Genomic DNA, 25,677 nt, shown 5'->3' with positions numbered 1-25,677 from the left:
ATGTGCCCAAGCGCTGCACCTAAAATACCATAATGGTAAAAGCATGAGTTCCAGATCTAGGCTGCCTGGATTTAAATCTTGGCTTCACTGCTAATAAGCTTTATGACCTTTGGCAAATCTCTAGGTCTCTGTTTTCTTACATGTAAAATGGGAATAATAATGGTATCAACAAAAGGCTAAGTGAAATCATGCACATAACACTCTTGATGTATGGTAAACACTCATTAATATTAGCTATTACTACTTTTATCATTATATTGCTAAAGAACTTGCATAGAATATTACTAAAATTACAAGTTTTTCCTGAAAAGCCTCCTTTGAGTATAGGTGTGGGAATAACTAATGAGCAAAGTAAGAAATATCATTGTCAAAGGTGATAAGGTAACCCTGCCAATCTAGGGTATTGTGGTAGATTGGATTGTTTTCCCCATTTATTTAATCCCCTCCTCTAAAGGATTTCACATTCACACCCTTTGCTACATGCCTTTGCAGTTCTCATTACTGAAGTGGATGCAGGATTTTTTCTCACACCATGAATGTTGGTCTTAGCTATATGGCTTACTTTGGCTGATGAAAGGTTATGAGGCGTGATGTAAACAGAGACCCTAGAAGTGTTTGCATGGTTTAGCTTGGTCTCTTGTATCTCTGCCACCTGCCATGAGGAGAACATGCCTGCAGGGAGCCACAGTTCCTGCAATTACAAAGATCTGTGGAGCAGTACCTAATACAAAGCCTGAAATTTAGCTCAGTACAGCCAAGTCCTACAGCTAATAAAGAAAAATTAATATTTAATGTTATAAGATGCTGAGACTTTTGTAGTTTTTTGTTATGTGTATGTGTACAGAAAAGAGTTAACATGAAAACGGACTCATGGGGATCACGGGAATATGGCGGTGTGAGTAGTTCAGTGGAAATCTCCTCCCCAAAACATATATATTTATGAAAATACAATAAATACAACTATTCCTAAAAGAGACACCAGTGGATACAGTACAACAGCCAGGATACATCTACATCTGCGAGAACTCAGCATCACACGAAGGGGGTAAGATACAAGCTGCGGCCAGGTGGGATCCGAACACCCCCCCACCCCAGAACCTGGTGGGAAGGAAGGAGTCAGAATGGGGAGGGAGTGAAACCCCAGGACTGCTGAACAACCACCTCTAGAAATATGCACATGGAGCGCAAACACAAGGTGCACGGGGTGCTGGGTATTAGAGAAACAGAAAAAGCAAAACCTTTGAGCAGGTCCCCGCAACTGGCGCCCCTAAGACAAAAGAAAAGTGAGTGCTTTCTGCAAGTCTTAAAGAGGCAGAGACCTCACAGCTGGACAAAGTCATCCTGGCACGCTTAGCCAGCAGCTGGGAATCTCGGGGAACTTTAGGCGCCCTAACCCCCTGGGCGGCAGCACAGCTCTGAAGCCCCTCATGGCACTAAGCAGCCTGCCAGTTGTTCCCACAACGGCATGGACCCCGACACACCGGCCCAGTAGTGGGAGATTGGCAGCACGTGCTGGGGGTGGCGGCGCTGGAGGGGAACTGGAGTGGCCCGTGTGCGCCAGCGGCGCCAGAGGGGACCGTCAGCGGCTCATGCGAGCCCACCGCGGCGGCAACCAAGCAGCCTGGGAATGGCCCACACACACCTGCAGCAGCAGCACCAGAGGAGCCCGCGAGAGGTCCGCACAAGCCCGGAGCGGTGGCAACCTAGTGACCCAGGGGCGGCCTGCATGTGCCAGTGGCCGCGGCACCAGACAGGCACGGGAGAGGCCTGCGCACACCTGCAGCAATGCCAGAGGGAGCAGCTGCCCTCGCAGCAGCCGACTGGAATCCCACCCTGATGCACAGCCACCCAGGCCAGACTCAAGGCCACTTCTGGCACACAGCTGCCCAGCAGGTGCGTGTCTATCATGAAGGAGTGCCTCTGGTGTGCCTGCCACTCCCCACAGGGCTCCGCACTGCTCTGACGGACACCCCATTCACAGCAGCTTAGGGGACCAACCCGGTGGCTGCTCCAGGAGTGCCGGTAACCGACACAGGCAGCAGAGAACGGCAAGGCATCCTGCAAGCAGGAAAAGACTTTCTTCTCCCAGCTGACACACCCACAACCTGCCTACAGCCACCGCTATCACCATGAAAAGGCAAAAAAATTCAGTCCAGTCCAAAATAGTTCAGACAACCCCTGAGAGAAGATCTGCAGAGACAGACCTAACCAGTCTCCCTGAAAAAGAATTCAAAGTAAAAAATCATAAACATGCTGACAGAGCTGCAGAGAAATATACAAGAGCTACAGGATGATGTCCGGAGGGAGATTACAGAAATGAAACAATCTCTGGAAGGATTTATAGGCAGAATGGATAAGATGCAAGAGGCCATTGATGGAATAGAAACCAGAGAACAGGAACTCATAGAAGCTGATGCAGAGAGAGATAAAAGGATCTCCAGGAATGAAAGAATATTAAGAGAACTGTGTGACCAATCCAAAAGGAACAATATCCGCATTATAGGGGTACCAGAAGAAGAAGAGAGAGAAAAAGTGATAGAAAGTGTCTTTGAAGAAAATCATTGCTGAGAACTTCCTGAAACTGGGGGAGTAAATAGTTGCTCAGGCTATGGAAGCACACAGAACTCCTGAGAGATGGGACCCAAAGAGGACAACACCAAGACACATAATAATTAAAATGGCAAAGATCAAGGTCAAGGACAGAATATTGAAGGCAGCCAGAGAGAGAAAAAAGGTCACCTACATGAAAACCCATCAGGCTATCATGAGACTTCTCAACAGAAACCTTACAGGCCAGAAGAGAATGGCATGATATATTTAATGCAATGAAACAGAAGGGCCTTGAACCCAGGATACTGTATTGAGCACGATTATCATTTAAATATGAAGGAGGGGTTAAACAATTCCCAGACAAGCAAAAGTTGAGGGAATTTGCCTCCCACAAATGACCTCTACAGGGTATTTTAGAGGGACTGCTCTAGATGAGAGCACTCCTTAAAAGAGCACAGAACAAAACATCCAACATATGAAGAATGGAGGAGGAGGAATAAGAAGGGAGAGAAGAAAATAATCTCCAGACAGTGTATATAACAGCTCAATAAGCGAGCTAAGTTAGGCAGTAAGATACTAAGAAGCTAACCTTGAACCTTTGGTAACCACGAATCTAAAGCCTGCAATGGCAATAAGTACATATCTCTCAATTGTCACCCTAAATGTAAATGGACTTAACGCACCAATCAAAAGACACAGAGTAATAGAATGGATAAAAAAGCAAGGGAGAGAAATGATCATCAGACTGTGTTTATAAGAGCTCAATAAGTGAGTTAAGTTAGACAGTAAGGTAGTAAAGAAGCTAACCTTGAACCTTTGGTAACCACAAATCTAAAGCCTGCAATGGCAATCAGTACATATCTTTCAATAATCACCCTAAATGTAAATGGACTTAATGCACCAATCAAAAGACACAGAGTAATAGAATGGACAAAAAAGCAAGACCCATCTATATGCTGCTTACAAGAGACATGCACAGATTAAAAGTCAAGGGATGGAAAAAGATATTTCATGCAAACAACAGGGAGAAAAAAGCAGGTGTTGCAATACTAGTATCAGACAAAACAGACTTCAAAACAAAGAAAGTAACAAGAGATAAAGAAGGACATTACATAATGATAAAGGGCTGAGTCCAACAAGAGGATATAACCATTATAAACATATATGCACCCAGTACAGGAGCACCAACATATGTGAAACAAATACTAACAGAATTAAAGGAGGAAATAGAATGCAATGCATTCATTTTAGGAGACTTCAACACACCACTCACTCCAAAGGACAGATCTACCAGACAGAAAATAAGTAAGGACACAGAGGCACTGAACAACACACTAGAACAGATGGACCTAATAGACATCTATAGAACTCTACATCCAAAAGCAACATGATACACATTATTCTAAAGTGCACATGGAACATTCTCCAGAATAGACCACATACTAGGCCACAAAAAGAGCCTCAGTAAATTCCAAAAGATTGAAATCCTACCAACCAACTTTTCAGACCACAAAGGTATAAAACTAGAAATAAATTGTACAAAGAAAGCAAAAAGTCTCACAAACACATGGAGGCTTAACAACATGCTCCTAAATAATCAATGGATCAACGACCAAATTAAAATGGAGATCCAGCAATATATGGAAACACATGACAACAACAACACAAAGCCCCAACTTCTGTGGGATGGAGCAAAAGCAGTCTTAAGAGGAAAGTATATAGCAATCCTTTAAAGAAGGAAGAACAATCCCAAATGAATAGTCTAATGTCACAATTATCAAAACTGGAAAAAGAAGAACAAATGAGGCCTAAAGTCAGCATAAGGAGGGACAAAATAAAGATCAGAGAAGAAATAAATAAAATTGAGAAGAATAAAACAATAAAAAAAATCAGTGAAACCAAGAGCTGGTTCTTTGAGAAAATAAACAAAATAGATAAGCCTCTAGCCAGAGTTATTAAGAGAAAAAGGGAATCAACACACATCAACAGAATCAGATACAAGAAAGGAAAAATCACAATTGACCCCACAAAAATACAAAGACTTATTAGAGAATACTATAAAAACTTATATGCTAACAAGCTGGAAAACCTAGGAGAAATGGACTACTTCTAGAAAAATACAACCTTCCAAGACTGACTCAAAAAGAAACAGAAAATCTAAACAGACCAATTACCAGCAATGAAACTGAAGCGGTAATCAAAAAACTACCCAAGAACAAAACCCCCAGGCCAGATGGATTTACCTCAGAATTTTATGAGACATACAGAGAAGACATAATACCCATTCTCCTTAAAGTTTTCCCAAAAATAGAAGAGGAGGGAATACTCCCAAACTCATTCTATGAAGCCAACATCACCCTAATACCAAAACCAGGCAAAGACCCCACCAAAAAAGAAAACTACAGACCAATATACCTGATGAATGTAGATACAAAAAAACTCAACAAAATATTAGCAAACTGAATCCAAAAATACATAAAAAGGATCATACACCATGACCAAGTGGGATTCATCCCAGGGATGCAAGGATGGCACAACATTCGAAAATCCATTAACATCATCTACCACATCAACAAAAAGAATGACAAAAACCACATGATCATCTCCATAGGTGCTGAAAAAGCATTCAACAAAATTCAACATCCATTCATGATAAAAAACTCTCAACAAAATGGGCATAGAGGGCAAGTACCTCAACATAATAAAGGCCATATATGATAAACCCACAGCTAACATCATACTGAACAGGAGAGGCTGAAAGCTTTTCCTCTGATATCGGGAACAAGACAGGGATGCACACTCTCCCCACTGTTATTCAATATAGTACTGGAGGTCCTAGCCACGGCAGTTAGACAAAACAAAGAAATACAAGGAATCCAGATTGGTAAAGAAGAAGTCAAACTGTCACTATTTGCTGATGACATGATATCGTACATAAAAAACCCTAAAGACTCCACTCCAAAACTACTAGAACTAATATCAGAATTCAGCAAAGTTGCAGGATACAAAATTAACTCACAGAAATCTGTGGCTTTCCTATACACTAACAATGAACTAACGGAGAAATCAGGAAAACAGTTCCATTCACAACAGCATCAAAAAGAATAAAATACCTATGAATAAACCTAACCAAGGAAGTGAAAGACCTATACGCTGAAAATTACAAGACACTCTTAAGAGAAATTAAAGGGGACACTAACAAATGGAAACTCATCCCATGCTCCTGGCAAGGAAGAATTAATATCATCAAAATGACCATCCTGCCCAAAGCAATATACAGATTCGATGCAATCCCTATCAAATTACCAACAGCATTCTTCAATGAACTGGAACAAATAGTTCAAAAATTCATATGGAACCACCAAAGACCCCGAATAGCCAAAGCAATCCTGAGAAGGAAGAATAAAGTGGGGGGGGATCTCACTCCCCAACTTCAAGCTCTACTACAAAGCCACAGTAACCAAGACAATTTGGTACTGGCACAAGAACAGAGCCACAGACCAGTGGAACAGAATAGAGACTCCAAACATTAACCCAAACATATATGGCCAATTAAGGTATGATAAAGGAGCCATGGACATACAGTGGGGAAATGACAGTCTCTTCAACAGCTGGTGCTGGCAACACTGGACAGCTACTTGTAAGAGAATGAAACTGCATTACTGTCTAACCTCATACACAAAAGTAAATTCAAAATGGATCAAAGACCTGAATGTAAGTCATGAAACCATAAAACTCTTAGAAAAAAACATAGGCAAAAATCTCATGGACATAAACATGAGTGACTTCTTCATGAACATATCTCCCTGGGCAAGGGAAACAAAAGCAAAAATGAACAAGTGGGACTATATCAAGCTAAAAACTTCTGTACAGCAAAGGGCACCATCAGTAGAACAAAAAGGTGTCCTACAGTATGGGAGAATATATTCATAAATGACAGATCCAATAAAGGGTTGACATCCAAAATATATAAAGAACTCACACACCTCAACAAACAAAAAGCAAATAATCCAATTAAAAAATGGGCAGAGGAGCTGAATAGACAGTTCTCTAAAGAAATTCAGATGGCCAACAGACACATGAAAAGATGCTCCACATCACTAATCATCAGAGAAATGCAAATTAAAACCACAATGAGGTATCACCTCACACCAGTAAGGATCGCCATCATCGAGAAGACAAACAACAACAAATGTTGGCGAGGTTGTGGAGAAAGGGGAACCCTCCTACACTGCTGGTGGGAATGTAAATTAGTTCAGCCATTGTGGAAAGCAGTATGGAGGTTCCTCAAAATGCTGAAAATAGAAATACCATTTGACCCAGGAATTCCACTTCTAGGAATTTACCCTAAGAATGCAGCACTCCAGTTTGAAAAAGACATATGCACCCCTATGTTTATCACTGCAGTATTTACAATAGCCAAGAAATGGAAGCAACCTAAATGTCCATCAGTAGATGAATGGATAAAGAAGATGTGGTACATATACACAATGGAATTTCACTCAGCCATAAAAAAAAAACAGATCCTACCATTTGCAACAACATGGATGGAGCTAGAGGGTATTATGCTCAGTGAAATAAGCCAGGCAGAGAAAGACAAGTACCAAATGATTTCACTCATGTGTGGAGTATAAGAACAAAGGAACACTGAAGGAACAAAACAGCAGCAGAATCACAGAACCCAAGAATGGACTAACAGTTACCAAAGGGAAAGGGACTGGGGAGGATGGGTGGGAAGGGAGGGATAAGGGTGGGGAAAAAGAAAGGGGGCATTATGATTAGCATGTATAGTGGGGTGGGTCACGGGGAGGGCTGTGCAACACAGAGAAGACAAGTAGTGATTTTACAGCATCTTATTATGCATATGGACAGTGACTGTGAAGGGGTATGTGGGGGGAACTTTGTGAAGGGTGGAGTCTAATAAACATAATGTTCTTCATGTAATTGTAGATTAATGATACCAAAATTAAAAAAAAAAGAGTTAACGTAAGTGGGCCTAAACTGCTATCCATGAAAAGGCTTATTTACAAGGTTGCTTCTTGGCTGGCTTCTGGGAACCTAGATTTCAGGACAGTTGCTACCATTAACTGATAATAATGATTCATTGCACTTAAACTGTTTGTGTAAACAATATGGTTTATGCTGAACACCTGCTTTCCTACTGGGAGTCTGGAATTTTTGTAGATGATGTTAGGCAGAGGGTGCCTACATGACCATCTCCCAGTAAAAACCCTGGGCATTTAGTCTCTAAGAGCTTCCCTAGTTGGCAACATTTCACATGTGTTGTCATAAATTTCGTGGGGTAATTTAGTGCATCCTGAATGGCTCCTGGGAAAGAGTCCTTGGAAGCTTGTGCCTGGTTGCCATTGGGCTTTGCCTCAATGCCTTTTCTTTTTGCCAATTGTGCTTTCCGTCCTTTCACTGTAATAAGTCATAGCAATGAGTACAATTATCTGCTGAGTCCTGTAAGGCCTGCTAGTGAATCATGGAACTTGGGTGTGATCTGGGGGACCTCCCAGATACAGTAACATTTACTGCAGCAAATAGCTGATCAATACAGGTACAATTAATTAATTATGTGAACATGAATCTTGACCTATTATTCATTGGTCTAATGCTGTTTGCAATGCCAGATGCTAGTTTGGATTTGTAGGCTTCTATAAACAGGGCTTTTGTCCCTACTTCTACTCCCACTGGAAGCTTTTGTGTAAAGTTAGGCTTTACCACAGCTTAGCCAGACCTCTGTACTTGAAGGGGGAATATATTAATGAATCTTTTCAAATCATTTCCCTGTTCTCCCAAGTCTGGCTTTTACTCAGCTCTCCTTAGGATCTCTAACTATTAGGATATGCTGTATATGTCTTTTCTCTATGGGAAACCGACCCACTGGGTTGGGTTTTAACAAATATTGCTTCAATTCTAAATGTGTAATCTAGGTCTCTCCACATCTTATTCTGTCTTCAATCTATAATTGTCACATATATTTACATCATAATTATTAACTCCATGGAAGAATCTTTTAATTTTTGCTTTAAACAGTCATATGTATTTCCAAGAAATTAAGAGAAAAAGTTGCCTTTTATATTTGCTCAGATATTTACCATTTCTGATGTCCAGGTTTCCATCTGATACCACTTCCTTTAGCTGATGAACTTCATTTGCATTTCTTGTATTGCATGTCTGCTAGTGATGAATTCTCTAAGTTTTCTTTTATCTAAAATGTTTTTATTTTGTCTTAATTTTTGAAGGGTATTTGCTCTGTTTACATACAGAATTCTGATTTTGCAGGCTTTTTGGTCTATACTCTAAAACTCCCTCTGGCTTCCATTTTCTCTGACACAAAGTGATTGGTAATTTAAAATGTTCTTTCCTTATATGTAATGTGTCACTTTGAATGTTTTCAAGATTTTCTCTCTATCTTTGGTTTCAGCAGTTTGACTATGGTATTGATAGGCATATTCTTCACAGTTACTCTGCTTGATGTTTGCTGAACTTCTTGAATCTCTAAATCTGTATCTTTTTCCAAGTTTGGGAAATTTTTTCATTAATTTTTTACTTATTTTTTTTTCCGAGATTGTAATTATTTACATATTGGACTGTTTAATATTGTCCTATAGGTCTCTAAGGCTGTATTCATTTGTTCCAATCTATTCTTTTAATTGGGTACATACTATTGATCTATTTTCAGATTTATTCTTTCCTCTGTTATCTCCACTTTCCTATTAAACCTATCTGGTCAATATTTAATTTCAGATATTATATTTTATTCTAAAATTTCCATTTGATTCATTTTTGTTATTTCTGTTTCTCTACTGAGATCTCCTTTATTCCTCAAAGAATATTTTCCTTTGTATCTTGATAAAAATTATGATAAATTCTTTAAAATCCTTGTGTTTTAATTCTAACATCAGGGTCATCTCAGGGTCTGTCTCTATTGATTATTATTTTTGTTGAATAATTTTGTATTGTATCCAGACATTGGTAATGTTATGTTGTGCCAACTCAGGATTCAACTTTTTTCCTCCAAAATGTGCCGATATTTCTATTTTGGCAGGCATTTAGTTGGTTGAATGCAAACTGCAAATTTTCTCTTAGCCAAACAATTAGCCAATTGTTCAAATATTAGGTGAGTTCATTTATCTTTATATGGGCAGAATTTAAGATACCCTTCTCTGGTTGTCTTATTTCAGGAGTTCCCTCAGTACTTTATGGTATCTGTGGTTGCTTTGAATTCTGCCCTTTAATTCTTTAGGCCAGAGAAAGAGAATTGTAAAAGCATCTGGGGACACATTGTCAAGGAGCAGCATTTCATATATCAACAGAAATAATGGAAGCCAGAAGATAATGGAATTACATTGTTGAAGTGCTAACTGCAAAACAAAACAAAACAAAAAACCTGACAACTTGGGAGTTCCACATCTAGTGATAATTTCCTTCAAAACTTAAAAAAAATGTTTTCAAGTATGTAAAAGATGAATTTGTTATCAGCATAACCTAGTGTAAGAAATACTAAAAGAAAATTTTCAAGGTAAAAGAAAATGATCCCAGATGGAAGAACTGAACTGCAGGAATGTATGAAGGGCATTAGCAAGAGTAAATAGTAAAGAATGTTAACTATTTAAAGCAATAGTAATAATAATGATATCTAAGCTTTCATCTTATTAAGCTAAGAAAAGAATAGCAAATTGAGCACCCTCCCAACAAAAGTAGGATGGAAATGGTTAAAAATGAGGATATTGTGAATTACTTACGGCCAATAAATTGGAAATTTTATATGAAAAATTCCAATACCAAAACAGATAAAAAATAGAAAATCTGTATATTTCTATATTTATTTTAAAAATTGAATTATAATTAAGAATTTTCCAATAAAGAAAACACCATTCCCAAATTATTTTACTGATTAATTCCTCCAAATATTTAAAGAATAAAGAAGAGAAAGCTTGGTACACAAATTCATGAGAATATTTCTCAACTCATAAGGCAATCATAACAAAATATGACAGGGGTAATTACAGGAAAAAAATTACTTGCCAGTATGTCTCATAAATATAGATGCAGAAATCCCAAACTATTAGCAAACCAAATCAAGAAATACATAGAAAAGATAATGCATCATGATCAAGTATACAGTATATTCCAGGATATAAGTTTTGATTATAACCCAAAAATGAACCAATGTAATGTTCCATATTAACAGAAAAGTCATATAATTATCTAAATAATATTGAAAAAAAGCCTTTGATAAAATTCAGCACTCAAACATGAGAAAACCCCTGAGCAGATGAGGAACAGATGGGAACTTCTTTTACAAATTAAAGGATTTCAACCATTTCCTCTCAAAAAACCCCTAAAGCTAATATAATTCTTAATGGTGAAATACTGAACACTTGCCCACTGAAGACAGGAGAAAGGTAAAGATGTTCTTTCTACTTCTCTTTAACATTGTACAAGAGATTTTAGCCAGTGCAACAGGCAATCAAAAGAAATAAAATTATATAGATTGGAAAGGAAGAATAAAACTGTTTCTATTTGCAGATGACATGACTATGCGCATGAAAAAATCCCAAGGAATATACAAAAAGTAAACTCAATAGGTTGCAGGATGAATGCATGCATGATCTGTACACAGTGAATAATTAGAAAAAATTTTAAATACCACTTAAAATATTATCACAAAGCATGATGTACTTTGTGATAAATCTAACAAAATACATATAAAATATTTATATAAAAACCCACAACATATTGAGTGAAATTGAAGAAAACTGATATGTATGGAGAAATAGATCATATTCATGGATTGGAAGATTTGATACTGGTAATTTGTCAATTCTCCCCAAATTATTTATAACTTGAAATCAATCCCAATTAAAATCTAGCCCTTTTGCTTTTCTGTTAGAAATTGACATGATGACTCTAAAATTTATCTGGAAATACCTAATGCCTAGAACAACCAAAATAACCTGGAAAAAACAAAGTTGGAGAACTTACATGACCTGGTTTCAATGCTTAGTACAGGGCTACAGTAATTAGTACAGTGTGATATTGGTGTAAGAATGGACAAATAGGTCTAATGAAACAAAATAGAGTCTACAAATAGACCCACACTTATGTAGTCATTTTTGACAAAGATTTCAAAACCATTCACTGGGGGAAAGAATTTTTTCCAATGAATGGTATTGGAGTAATAGGACATCTATATGGAAAAAAATAATTTGACCCATTAGTTTACATTGTACACAAAAATTAGTTTGAAATGGGTAGTAGAACTAAATCTAAAAGCTAAACTATAAAGCTCATAGGAGAAAACATAGAATATCTTCTAACCAGAAAGTAGTCAACAATTTCTTAGAACACAGAAAGCACTTTTAAAAACTAATAAAATGGACTTCATCATAAGTAAACACAGTTGCTCATCTAAAACATATTATGGAAATATATAAGCCACAGACAGGGAGAAAATATTTGCAATAAGTATATCTGACAAAGGACTTGTATCCAGAATATTACAGAGACAATTCCTACAACTCAACAGGGCAACTCAATTTTAAAAGTAGGCATTAAGACTTGAACAGACTTCAGATAGGAAGATATACAAGTAGTCGATAAGCATATGAAAAAATGTGCTACATTGTTAGTCATCAGGAAATGTAAATGATATCAGGAAAAACCACAATGATATATCGCTACACTCTTTCTAGAATGGTCAAAATTTTAAAAGGTCCAAATTTTAGCAAATACTGGAGCGACTAGAATTTTCCTATATTGCTGATGGGAATGCAAAACGGTACAGTTTCTTTGGAAACCATTTGGGCAGTTACTTGTGAAGTTAAGCATTTACTTAACATTCACTTGTAAATCTTAAATGTAAGTTTGAAAAATATATTTATAGCAGCTTTATATATATAAGATCCCCAAACTGGAAACAGCCCAAATATCCATTAATAGAAGACTAGATAAACAAATGGTGGTATATCCATACAATGGAATACTACTTGGCAATAAAAAGGAATGAATTACTAATACATGGGTGAATCTCAAAAATGTGTGTTACAATAGTCATGAGAATCTATAATTATCTCAATAAAATTTTTGATTAAAAAAACAAGTTAAGCAAAAGAAGTCAGACATGTTATGTTATTTCATTTATATGAAGTTTAGAAAAGGCAAAACTAATCTTTGTTGAAAAATATCACAACATTTGTAGCCCAGGATGGGAGGGAATAGACTGGGATCATGTGGCATGAGGGAAATTTCTGGGGGAATTGTTCTATTTCTTGATTGGGATGTTGGTTATACAGGGTTATTATGCATTCTCAAAACTCATCAAACTGTACACTTGAGATTTATACATTCTGCTGTATGTAAATTATATTTTAATTAAAAAAAGAAATGTATATCTTTCTCTAATTTACAAGTCAGATTTCATTTTCATTAACTCTATACAAGGCCTAGCTCTTTTTGTGGGTAGCCTATAAAAGAAATCTATGTACTCAGAAGTCAATTTTTCTTCTTCCCTTTGTTTTTCTTTCCTTTCTTTATTCCTTCTGAAAATAATGGAAATGTGAGAGACAGTGGTGACCATTGTAAGCAAAACTATAGCTAAAACCTTGTATCATAATGTTCTGTCACTTGGACCTTGTGCAAACCTATAATTTGAATGTGCGACTTTAGATATGGTTGCTATGGAGATAAACCACTTTACTTAAATACCATGTATCTTACTCAGAATTCAGGGAAATGGTAACAGTTTCTAGTAATCATGCACCGGCATTAACTTGCAGGGTATGCCTAGGGCTTACAGGTTGCACATCCATTATCAACAGAGGAGTTCATCAGGTTAAAGTCATGCTAGTGAATAATGAGATGTGTATATTTAGCCCAATTTTTTATTACATATCTCCCCTTGCACACACACAGCCCCCATTCCAAGATTAATAATATAAGCCAAATCAAATCAATGCTTAATTAGTAAAAGATGAAGCTGCAGGGAACCTTGCAAGGTTATCTTCTCCATCATTCTGCCTCCAGTGAGAGTGACCATTCTCCAACAGTCCCAAGTGGTAAGACGCTGTCAAAGATGAGGAACAATTGAAATGTTGCTTACGGCAGCCTCCTGTACCATCCTGACTGTAGCAGAGACGCTGTCTAGTTCCACCATGCTGAAATCTTATCCCTTCTTATATTTTATAGATTATGATTATATATATATTCTTTTATTCTTTATATTTTTAGACTGAAGAATCTCTCTTATAAAGAAAACTCCACCCATTAGTCATATTAGTAGCCTGTCTGCAAACTTTCTCTGGTCCCTTTATACCTGTTCAAACTGATTGCAGTATTTCAGGTATGGAATCTTCATGATAAGGATAGAAGAATTTTTTGTTTGATTTCTAAGATGCTTTCTGATGATAGTCAGATTTTCTTACACCAGTGGTGTATTACACCAGTGTCTTCAGAAGAATAGTCTACAGTGATTTTTAGATCCTCTCTTAGATTGATTATCATGGCCAACATTCTCATAATGTCATTTAGATGCCTTCCTCCTAGCACTGAATGTTGAAATTCCTCTCTCATCTTTCTCCCCCTTTGTACAATCTTATGGGAGTTCATCACCTATTTACCTTTCATGACCTGGAAGATCTCAATAACTTCAATAGCCGTGGCAATTCCATTTTTCATTTCTCTGTCCTCTTACTTACAAAACTGTAAAATCGTATCATAGACAACATAGATCCCCGAGGAATCCCATCAGCTGTGAGAGAAGAAAAAGAGAAGCCTAAAATTTAGATAATCTATAATATACAAAAGAAATCCTTGAAAAATTAGGATTTGTTCATGTTCCTAGGGAAAAGCCAGGAAGTTGAAATTTGTCTTGACCATTTATGTTCCAGTGGATGGGAGGCCTGGCTTTTGGTTGAGAAAGCTACACCTTTGCCTGAAGGACATCATATTTAGTTAACATCAGAGAGCAGTTTCAATGAAGTGGTATTTAAGAGGGGTAACTCAAGAGTCTTTAGGAAAATTTTTATGTTTTGATTCTTAAATATAATGCAGCTGCAAAGTAGCAAAGAAATGGCATAGTGCACACACTCACAATATTTTACAAGGCACACATAGAAGCTCCTAAGCATTTGCAATAAATATTTGCATAAAGATAAACAGATGTACATTGAGGTTACCAGGAAATAAAGGAACGAATAAATTGTGATTTGTTCTAGTGCAGCCAGTTTGAGGCCAATTTTGAGGGTCAATTAAACTATTAACTATATTACTTTTAATTTTTTTTACTATCAAATAAATGTACATCACAGTGGTTCAACAGTCCACCTCCCACTCCTCTCACTCACACTCACTCCCTTCCTTCCCCCTTGGTAACCACTAGTCACTTCTCAGTGTCTTATGAGTCTAATGCTGTTTTGTTCCCTCTGTTTTGCTTTGTTTTTATATTCCACAAATAAGTGAAATCGTGTGGTGTTTGTCTTTCTCTGCTTGGCTTATTTCACTGAGCATAATACCCTCTAGCTCTATTCATGTTGTTGGAAATGGCAAGATTTCTTTTTATAGCTGAATAGTATTCTATTTTGTATATGTACCTCATCTTTATTCATTCATCTATTGATGGATGCTTAGGGTGCTTCCATATCTTGGCTGTTGAAAACTGTGTGACAATAAACATAGGGGTACATATATCTTTTTGAATCAGGGATTTTGTTTTCTTTGGGTAAATTTCTAGGACTGGAATTACTGGGTCAAATGGTATTTTCTATTTTTCATTTTTTGAGGAACCTCCATACTGCTTTCTACAATAGTGGCACCAATTTGAAGTCCTATCAACAGTGTAGGAGGGTTCCTGCTTCTCCATACCATCGTCAGCATTTGTAATTTCTTTTTTTTGGATAGTGACCATCCTAACTGGTGTGAGGTGGTATCTCGTTGTGGTTTAATTTGCATTTCCCTGATGATTAGTGATGTGGAGCAACTTGTCATGTGCCTGTTGCCCATTTGTGTTTTTTCTTTGGATAAGTGTCTGTTCAGGTCCTCCGCCCATTTTTTGATCAGGTTATTTTTTGTTTTGGGTTTTGAGGTATATGAATTCTTTATATATTTTGGATGTTAACCCTTTATCAGATGAGTCATTTATGAATATATTCTCCCATACTGTAGGATGACTTTTTGTTCTGCTGATGGTGTCCTTTGCTGTATAGAAGCTTTTTAGTTTGATGTAGTTCCACTTGTTCATTTTTTATTTTGTTTCCCTTGCCCAAAGAGATGTGTCTAGGAAAAAGTAGCTCATGATTATGTTTGCCTATGTTTTCTTCTAAGACTTTTATGGTTTCATGATTTACACTCAGGTCTCTGATCCATTTTGAATTTACTTTTGTGTATGGAGTTAGACAGTACTCCAGTTTCATTCTCTTACATGTAGCTGTCCAGTTTTGCCAACACCAGTTGTTGAAAAGGCTGTGTTTTCCCCATTGTATATTCATGGCTCCTTTATCATATTTAATTGACCATATATGTATGGGTTTATATCTGGGCTCTCTGTTCTGTTCCATTCATCTATGGGTCTGTTCTTGTGCCAGTACCAAATTTTCTTGATTACTGTGGCTTTGTAGTAGAGCTTGAAGTTGGGGAGCATAATCCCCCCAGCTTTATTCTTCCTTCTCAGGATTTTTTTGGCTATTCAGGGTCTTTTGTGGTTCCATATGAATTTTAGAACTTGGCTCTAGTTCATCTAAGAATGCTGTTGATATTTTGATAGAGATTGCATTGAAACTGTAGATTACTTTAGGCAAGATGGCCATTTTGACAATATTCTTCCTATCCATGAGCCAGGGATGTATTTCCATTTATTGGTGTCATCTTTAATTTCTCTCTTGAGTGTCTTGTGGCTTTCAGGATATAGGTCTGTCTTGGTTAAGTTTATTCCTAGGTATTTTATTCTTTCTGATGCAATTGTAAATGGAGTTGTTTTCCTGATTTCTCTTTCTGCTAGTTCATTGTTAGTATATAGGAATTTCACAGATCTGTGTGTATTAATTTTGTATTCTGCAACTTTGCTGAATTCAGTTATTAGTTCTAATAGTTGTTTGGTGAATTCTTAAGGTTTTCTATGTATGGTATCATGTCATCTGCAAATAATAAGCTTCTTCCTTACCAATTTGGATGGCTTTTATATCTTCATGTTGTCTGATTGCCATGGATAGGCCCTCCAGTACTATGTTGAATAAAAGTGGGGAGAGTGGGCATTCTTATCTTGTTCCTGATCTTAGAGGAAAAGCTTTCAGCTTTTCATTGTTAAGTATGATATTGGCTGTGGGTTTGTCATATATGGCCTTTGTTATGTTGAGGTAAGTACCTTCTATACCCATTTTGTTGAGAGTTTCTGTCATGAATGGATATTGAATTTTGTCAAATGCTTTTTCAGCATCTACTGAGATGATTATATAGTTTTTATCCTTTTTGTTAATGTGGTGTATGATACTGATGGATTTATAAAAATTGTATCATCATTGCATCCCTGGAATAAATATCACTTGGTCATGTTAGATGATCTTTTTGATATATTTTTGAATTTGATTTGCTAATATTTTGTTGAGGATTTTTACATCTATGTTCATCAGGGATATTATTCTGTAATTTTCTTTTTTTGTGGTGTCTTTGTCTGGTTTTGGTATTAGAGTGATGCTGGCCTCATAGAATGAGTTTGGAAGTATTCTTTCCTCTTCTAGTTTTTGGAATGCTTTAAGAAGAATGAGTATTAGCTCTCTTTAAATGTTTAGTAAAATTTACTGTGAAGCTGTCTGGAACTAGAGTTTTGTTTTAGAGGAGTTTTTGATTACTAGTTTGATTTCATTGCTGGTAATTGGTCTGTTTATATTTTCTGTTTCTTCTTGGGTCAGTGTTGGAAGGTTGTATTTTTCTAGGAAGTTGTCGATTTCTTCTAAGTTGTCCAATTTATTGACATATAATTTTTCATAGTATTCTCTAATAATTCTTTATGTTCCTGCAGTATTCATTGTGATTATTCCTTTTTTGTTTCTGATCCTATTTATGTGTGTACACTGTCTCTCTCTCTCTTTTTTTTTTTTTTTTGATAAGTCTGGTTAGGGGTTTGTTTATTTTGCTTATTTTTTCAAAGAACCAACACTTGGTTTCATTTATTTTTTTTCTATTTTTTTATTCTCCATTTTATTTATTTCTGCCCTGATCTTTATTTATGTCCCTCCTTCTACTGACTTTGGGTTTCATTTGTTCTTCTTTTCCTAGTTTCTTTCATTGTGATTTTAGACTGTTCATTTGGAATTGTCCTTGTTTCTTGAGGTAAGTCTGTATTGCTGTGTACTTTCCTCTTAGAACTGAGTTTGCCACATCCCACAGATTTTGGGCTGTTGTGTTTTTCTTTTCATTTGTCTCTATGTATTGTTTGATTTCTGTTTTAATTTGTTCATTGATCCATTGATCATTTAGGAGCATTTTGTTTAGCCTCCATATGTTTGTAAATCTTCTTGTTTTCTTTGTGTAATTTATTTCTAGTTTCATACCATTGTGGTCTGAGAAGCTGCTTGATACAATTTCAATATTTTTTTAATTTATTGAGGCTCTTCTTGTGGCCTAGTATATGATCTATTCTGGAGAACATTCTGTGTGCACTTGAGAAAAATGTGTATCCTGCTGCTTTTGGGTGGACTGTTCAGTATATATGTTAAGTCCTTTTGATCTAATGTATTGTTCAGTGCCTCTGTTTCTTTATTTTCTGTGTGGTTGACCTATTGAAGTGAGTGATGTTTTAAAGTCTCCTAAAAAGAATGTGTTGTGATCTATTTCCTCCTTTAATTTTGTTACTATTTGCTTTACATATTTAGGTGCTCCTTTGTTGAGTTCATAGATGTTTATAATGGTTATATCCGCTTATAGGACTGATCCCTTTATCATCATGAAATGTCCTTCATTGTCTCCTGTTACTTTCTTTGTTTTGAGATCAATTTTGTCTGATATACATACTGCTACTCTGCTTTTTTCTCCCTATTATTTGCCTGTAATATCTTTTTCCATCTGTGGGTAAAATTCTAACATTCCCAGAATATCTTGCCTGGCTTTAGTGCTTTTGCATATACTCAGGGGTGGAGAGAAGTTATCTCCATGTCAATGGGTAATTACCTGGGCAACCGAGGGCATATCTGAACCTGAGAGGTTAAGGGGAGGAGGCTAGCTTGCTTGCTGGCTTCTTCTGGAGCAGAGCAGAGATGGCCCTGGACTGCAGTTTATAAGGTTTTAAACTTTATTCCTCCCTTTGACTGATTTCAGTTTTTAGAGGTATTTTGCCCCAGCATTTCCTCTCCCGGGACTTACACCATCCCTTCACTTTTAGTCTGTATATGTCTTTGGGTCTGAAATGAGTCTATCGTAGACAGCATATAGATGGGTCTTATTTTCTTATCCATTCTGGCACTCTGTGTCTTTTGATTGGTGTATTCAGTCCATTTACATTTAAGGTGATTATTGAGTATGTACTTACTGCCATTTTATTAATTGCTTTCTGTTTTTTTATATCTACTCTCTTCCTTTTTTTTCCTCTCTTGTACTCTTCTCTTGTTATTGATGGTTTTCTTTAGTATTGTAATTAGATTTCTCTCTTTTTTAAATTTATTCATTTCTCTGTGTGTGTATTTATTGTAGGCTTTAGTTTTTTGATTACCAAAAGTTCAAGGATAGCTTCTTTACGATATAATAGTCTGTCTTAAACTGCTGATTACTCTATTTCAAACACAATCTAAAGGTACTTTTTTCCTTTCTTCTTCTACCTCCACCACATTTTTCATATTAGATGTCATAATCTGCATTTTGTGTGTATCCCTTGACTGATTTTGTGAATATTGATTTTGCTTTTTTTGTTTTGTTTTAATTTTATACTTGTGTGATAATTAGTTGCTTTACTACTTTTACTGTGTGTTTATTTTCACTGGTGAAAGCTATTTAGCCTCAGGGTTATTTCCATTTACAGCAACCTCTTTAATGTATCATGTACATTAAACAGATTACTGGCTTAGTGGTAGTGAATTCATTCTACTTTTGTTTATCTGGAAATTGTTTAGTACCTGCTTCAAGTACTACCAGTATCTTGCTGGGTAGAAGATTCTTAGGTGGCGGTCCTTCTGTTCAGTTAGACAGATATATCATGACATTAGATATATCATGCCACTCCCTTCTGGCCTGAAGAGTTTTTGTTGAGAAGTTTGCTGATAGCCTGATGGGGTTTCCTTTGTAAGTAATCTTTTTTCTCTCTCTGGCTGCCTTCACCACTCTTTCCTTATCCTTGATCTTTGCCATTTTAATTGTTAGATGTCTTGAAGTTGTCTTCCCGGGGTTCCTTTTGCTAGGTGATCTCTGAACTTCCATGATCTGAGTGTCTATTTCCTTCCCTAGATTGGGGAAGTTTTCAACAATTATTTCCTTAAAGAGACTTTCTATCCTTTGTCTTTCTTTTCTCCTTCTTTACCCCTATTATGCAAATATTATTTCATTTGGATCGGTCACATAGCTCTCTTATCATCCTTTCATTCCTAGAGCTCCTTTTTTCTCTCTGTCTTTAGCTTCTTTGTTTTACTGTTCTCTGATTTCTATTTCATTTACTCTTTCCTCTACATGTTCTAATCTACTTTTAAATCTCTCCATTGTATGTTTCATTTCAGATACTGTATTCTTCAGCTCTAACTGGCTCTTTTTCAGGTTTTCTATCTCTTTGTTGAAGTCCTTCCTGGGATCTTGAATACTTAAAATCCATGAGCATGTTTATGACTTTTATTTTGAAATCCTTATCAAGAAGACTGGTGATCACTGTTTCGTTTAGCCCTCTTTCTGGGGTTTTGTCTTGTAGTTTTGTTTGGATCAAATTCCTCTGCCTGCTCATTGTGTCAGGGATTCTGTGTTTCTTCCTTTGTATTGGATGTCTCTGCTATGCTTTCTGGTCTAAGGAGTAATAGCTTTATGAAGAAGGTGTGCTCTGGTGCCCAGAGGCTCCAGATTCTTTACTCTCTAGTGCCAGGTTCTGTTTTGCGAGGGCCCCAGTTGTTGGCATGCCATGGGCAGGGCTGCCTTTTATCTGGCTTCTGTAGTGGTGTAAGTCTGGATAGGCTGTTTGCTTGAGCTGCTGCATTTGTGATCGGCTCAGGAATCTCTACTGATCTTGCTATGGGGGGGACCACCCACTGCCTTGCCTGTAGCAGTGGCAGGCTGCAGGGTTAATGGGGTGGGCAGACCAATTTGCCCCAGGTGGATGTTTAGCACTGGGTTTGGACACCTGCAGGGAGGAAGGAGCTCTTGGACCTGGCTCCTCCAGGCACCTCTCTGGTTGGGCTGAAATGGAGTCAAGCAAGCTGGGAGGGTCTCTCTCTGCCTGACAGGCAGCAAAGTGTGATGCTGCCGCTGGGCCACGTGGGTTGTCTGTCAGCAGTACACAGAGGGAGGAGCCTCTGGGCTGTGTTGCCAGCAAGGGGGATGGGGCATCTGGGGCTCCTGAGAGTTCCCAATCCGTTGGGCCAAAGTGCTGGGGAGGTGTCCTCCACCTGCCCTTTCTCCCAAGGAGAGAGATCCATCCAACCCTCATCCCCTCTGGTACCCCTCCCACTGCTGGCAAGTTTCAAACTGCCACCTCTGCTTTGGGTCTCAGGACTGGTGGAGTGTGCCTGCCCTCCACACTGGCTGAAGTCTCAGCCTCCCAGAGAGTTCCACCTGCCCCTGGTGTCCAGCCCTGATAATCACCAAAACCCAGTGTAATGTGGGCTCCTGCTCCTGGAGCAGATCTGCAGGGCCAGGTGTGCAGTGCTCCTGGGCTCCTACCCTCTCCCTGCTCCATTCCTCTTTCTCCCACCTGTAGGCTGGGATGTGGGGAGGACTTGGGTCCTGCTCCATCTTGGCTTTGTAGCCTCACCCTTCTCTGTGTGGTCCTCTCTTCTTCCTCAGGTGCAGGGGTCTGTTCTACAGTCTTCAGATAATTTTCATGTGTTTTGGGGAGGAGGTTTCCATCTTGCCTTCTTATTCCACCATTTTTTTTTTTTTTTTTTTTTTTTAGGAGAGCAAAGCAGAGGCTTTATTTAGAGAGAAAACGAGAGGACAGAGCTCCTGGCTCACGCCTGGAGGGGACAAGAGAGCCCTATTCCACCATTTTTAATCAGAAAAATTGACTATATTACTTTTAACATATATTAAATACCAAATAGAAAAAGAAATAAGAAAACAGATAGGTACTCATATGTTGCTATAAGAGTATAAGTTGGTACAACTGCAGCGCAAGGCAGCATGGAGATATCTTTCAAAATTACAAATCCATATGCCTTTTGACCCAGGAGTTCCACTTCCAAAATATATATCCTGTAGATATACTTACACATGTATGAAATGACACAAGTAGAAGATAATTCAAAGCAGCATTGTTTGTACTAGTAAAAGATTGGGAACAATCTGAATGTCCGTTATGAAGGGACTGGCTAAATAAATTATGGTACATTCAGACAAGTGAATACTGCATAGACTGAAAGAATAATGAAAACTCTCTTTATGTATTGACAAGGAATGATTTTCAAGATAATTTTTAGTTGAAAATTATCAAGGTATAAAAGAGTGCTTACTAGTGGGCTACCATTTGTGTAAAAAAGGAAGAAAGTATATGTGTATATATATGGATTAAATTAAACCATATGAAATTGCCATTATTAGGCTGTTTTTGACCTGCAAAAATGATGACCAATTCCATTTGGTTCCCCCTAATATTTGCGTGAAGATGTATAAAATCTCTCTGTAAATGTACATTGTAAGTTGATAATATCGATTATCTTTGATGGGGGACAGAGCTGAGTTAACTAGGGGGCAGGAAGGAGGTTTTGAACACCTGAATGTTAAATCATGGGATGGGATGTACTATGCATTTAAAAAATAAATCTAAAAAGCTAAAATTATATATAAATAAATGTGATTAAGGAATATCATTTTCCTAACTTGTTCTAAAATGAAACTGAGAAATATGTTTCTACACTGAAGTAACCACACATTTTGGTGTTGCCTTTTTCCTTCTACTTTGTAAGGAAATTCTGAGAATTATCTTAAGAAGATAATTGTCTCATCCAAGAAGAAAATACCAGGGCCTTTAGTGTTTTGGGGGAAAAGAAAACACAATCTACATCACAATCCTGCCCACAGAGACTGTTTCTGAATATTTCTTCCTGGTGAGTCTACTTCATGACTCAAGGACATGAATTAGCAAATGAAACAGTGAAGAATGGAAACCTTAAAACAGATCTGAATGTGAACGCATTAAAAAGAAAATGACTGACTCTGTGCCTATTCTGTAAAATGCTCCTTGTAGTGGACATATTGAAAAACATTTCCTCAGCTACTTGGATGTTCACTCAAGAGGCTGGAATGTCAGAAGAGAGAAGGTTACACTTAGATTTGCCTCTTAGTAGGATTTGTATGTCAAGTGAATTAAATTTTTATGAAATGAAATTTCTAATACAGGTTTCATGTCTTAGGACTAAACAAAGTGCCTCATCTTTAGCCAGATCCTAGAACAGCAGGGGTATGATACTCTCGCCCTGTTGCTGCATAGGAGTTTTCAGTGAGAGGATACAATTTATATTACTGAATGCTAATGAATTTTAAATATTTTCTATTTCTTGAAACACTCACTACACAGAGAAGCAGCCTAGAGATTTTCTTGGGGGAAAAATATTTAGAACAAAGGCCCTTTCTACATTTCCAAATTTCTTCCTATTAATTTTTCAATGTACAGAATCACTGGCTCAAGAATTAGCATGCACTGTTAGGAAGTCATACATGGATGATGTTCTGAAAAGGCATATATTTCAGGGAAGTCTGCAAAAAGCAAACATCAGGAAAATTTTCTCTTTCTTGAAATATAAACACAAAAATTTGTCAATGACCTGAAGTTTTGCTGCAGCCCTGGGAGGTCATGTATTCATTGGACAAATATATGTAAATTCCCTACAACTGTATGAACTGTGGTCACTTTAATCACAGGAGCCTGAGTGAGCAAAGAAACACCAGGTTTACTTGTTTTTGGTACAGGTAATCTTTTCACACTCTTTGAAAATTGTTAACCTGATTATTAATTCATCTCTATGCTAACTTGGAGTTAACCAGACTACTAAACGTAGGAGGCCTTCCCCAGATCATTCTGTGTATCTGCACCCCCACGTCTCAGCCCCCGGCCTGCTATGTAGGTCTCCAGAGACATTCTCTGCTCTTTGAGAACTCTATGCTCAGCTTCATTTAATGAGAAGTGATCGCTTTAAAATGGGTCTAAGGTCAAAATGGACTCTGCTTCCTTCATAAAAACAGAATTAGAGACTGTTTCCTGTGCTGTGGGGTGAGTGACCTGAGAAAATACAGTTGCCTATTGAAATCCCTTCTACTCATTTTGTGCTTTAAAGTTCATGAAGTACTGCCACAGATACACCTTAGTTCATTCTCATAATAAACCCATGTAGTAAATGTACAAATGCCATTTTCCTCATTTGACAGTGAGACATCAGGACTGCAAGAGGTCTACAGACCTGTGCAGTTGGTGTGACTGGATTAGAAGCCAGTCCCTGGAAGCACTGCAGAGAATGGGGAGAGTGTGAGGAGGGGGCCATATGCAGCAACTTTGTACCCAGGTTAGAAAGAATTGTTGTGATGTGCTTGCTTGTCAGGATGTCCATACAAATGTCAAAGCTTGTCTATAAGTCTGTAAAGACTAAATGAGTACAGTTAATGTCCAGGTGGACTTCCCTGTGCAAATGTTGCCAGGCATTTACTACCATTCTGCATGACAGAGGATCTGAAATTGTGTCTGTAGTTTGCTATGCACCAAACACTAACAATTCAGTTTTCTTGAAGGTGCCAAAGGAACTTTCTTTGGCATTTAACCACAGTTTTACAATGTGATTAATTTGTACCTCACGTCTGGAGAATGCTTCAATTCACAAATCCTGGACAACTTTGTAGTCTCTTCTTTCTTTGAATTGATGTGCATTGCTTTTTGTCTGAAAATTAACCCAGCCCTTTTATTTCTAGCCCACTGCTTATGAAAAGAAATTTCCTGTGACCAGTGAGAAGGAAAATATGGACGACTTGGACAGGAGCTATTCAGTTTCCACATCTAGCAGACTCTTTCCAGTTGGACTCAAAGGAGAAATAGAGAAACCCCCTGTGACTTCAAGCCAAAGGATATCAACCAAAGACACTGCTAAATCCATTGCCCTACCTGGAAGCAAAAAGAAACTCTGAGGTTCCCTCCCATGCTGAATAGTACAGAAACAAGAGCTGCTCTTTCCAGTGCCAAAACAAGGGGATAGGTGGGGACAAGGACAGTACTATGCCAAGCTCAGCCTTTTAGCTCCACTGAGCCCTGCCATGCCTTTGCACCAGCTTAAAATTGACGCTGCTTCTCTACAGAGCAGCATATTAATGGATGGCCACCAACAGGCTTGATGGCGAGCTGTGACTAAAGTCAACTCAAGATGTTTCCAGAGTTGTTTGGAGGAACAGACGCCCTCAAAGCAAGGCTGTGGGCATACTTGCTCAGTTTTACTTCAGATTCTTGTATTTAGGCACAAATATTTGTAGGAGAAAATGAGAGCCAAGTATGGTAATTATCCAAATAATTATATGCACTTTGCACTAGAAGACTTTGTTAGGAAATTACTAGTAAACTTGCCATAGGCATAACAGAGGAAGTGCTTCAGCCATTCACATGTGTTCTTATGATTTTAGGTTGCTGTAGATTGTTTAAGGCAACTTATTTTAAATGTAGAAAAACAGGAGATTTTGTAACTGCTTGCCATTAACTTGCTGCTAAATTCCAAATGGATTGATTGAGTCAATAAAAAGCAGATGTTACCCATGCATGTTAGTTTTTATGTTTACACAAGATGATATGATAAGGCCCTCAAAGCCCTGACACAGGTGATGAGCTTGGCCTGCTGCTGCCCAAGCAGGCACACCTTCGGGGAAGGCCATCAGCTCCATGGAGAGGAGAACAGTCATTTCTCTTAGTATTGTAGGGATCCCCTGTCCACCTGGGCCAGCAGTTTTGCCATTCAAGGTCAACCTGGGTGAATA

The 25,677-nt window shown here is 37.8% G+C and overlaps 1 protein-coding gene across 15 annotated transcripts in view; it reads left to right on the top strand.

The window, feature by feature from the left end:
- STK33 (serine/threonine kinase 33) overlaps positions 1–25,461 on the top strand; it is a 197,635-nt gene extending 172,174 nt beyond the window's left edge. For all 15 annotated transcript variants that reach the window (XM_073216126.1, XM_073216124.1, XM_073216128.1 and 12 more), the window contains one exon: positions 24,631–25,461. In XM_073216126.1, coding sequence (XP_073072227.1) covers positions 24,631–24,843 — 213 coding nt within the window. In that variant the 3' untranslated portion in view covers positions 24,844–25,461. The remainder of the gene's footprint in view (positions 1–24,630) is intronic.
- Positions 25,462–25,677: the final 216 nt, after the last annotated feature.

Source organism: Manis javanica, chromosome 11 (assembly GCF_040802235.1).
Source record: "Manis javanica isolate MJ-LG chromosome 11, MJ_LKY, whole genome shotgun sequence".
NCBI classification, from domain to species: Eukaryota; Metazoa; Chordata; class Mammalia; order Pholidota; family Manidae; genus Manis; species Manis javanica.
The sequence above is the reverse complement of the archived record's forward strand: the minus strand, read 5'-3'. Positions and strand labels throughout refer to the sequence as shown.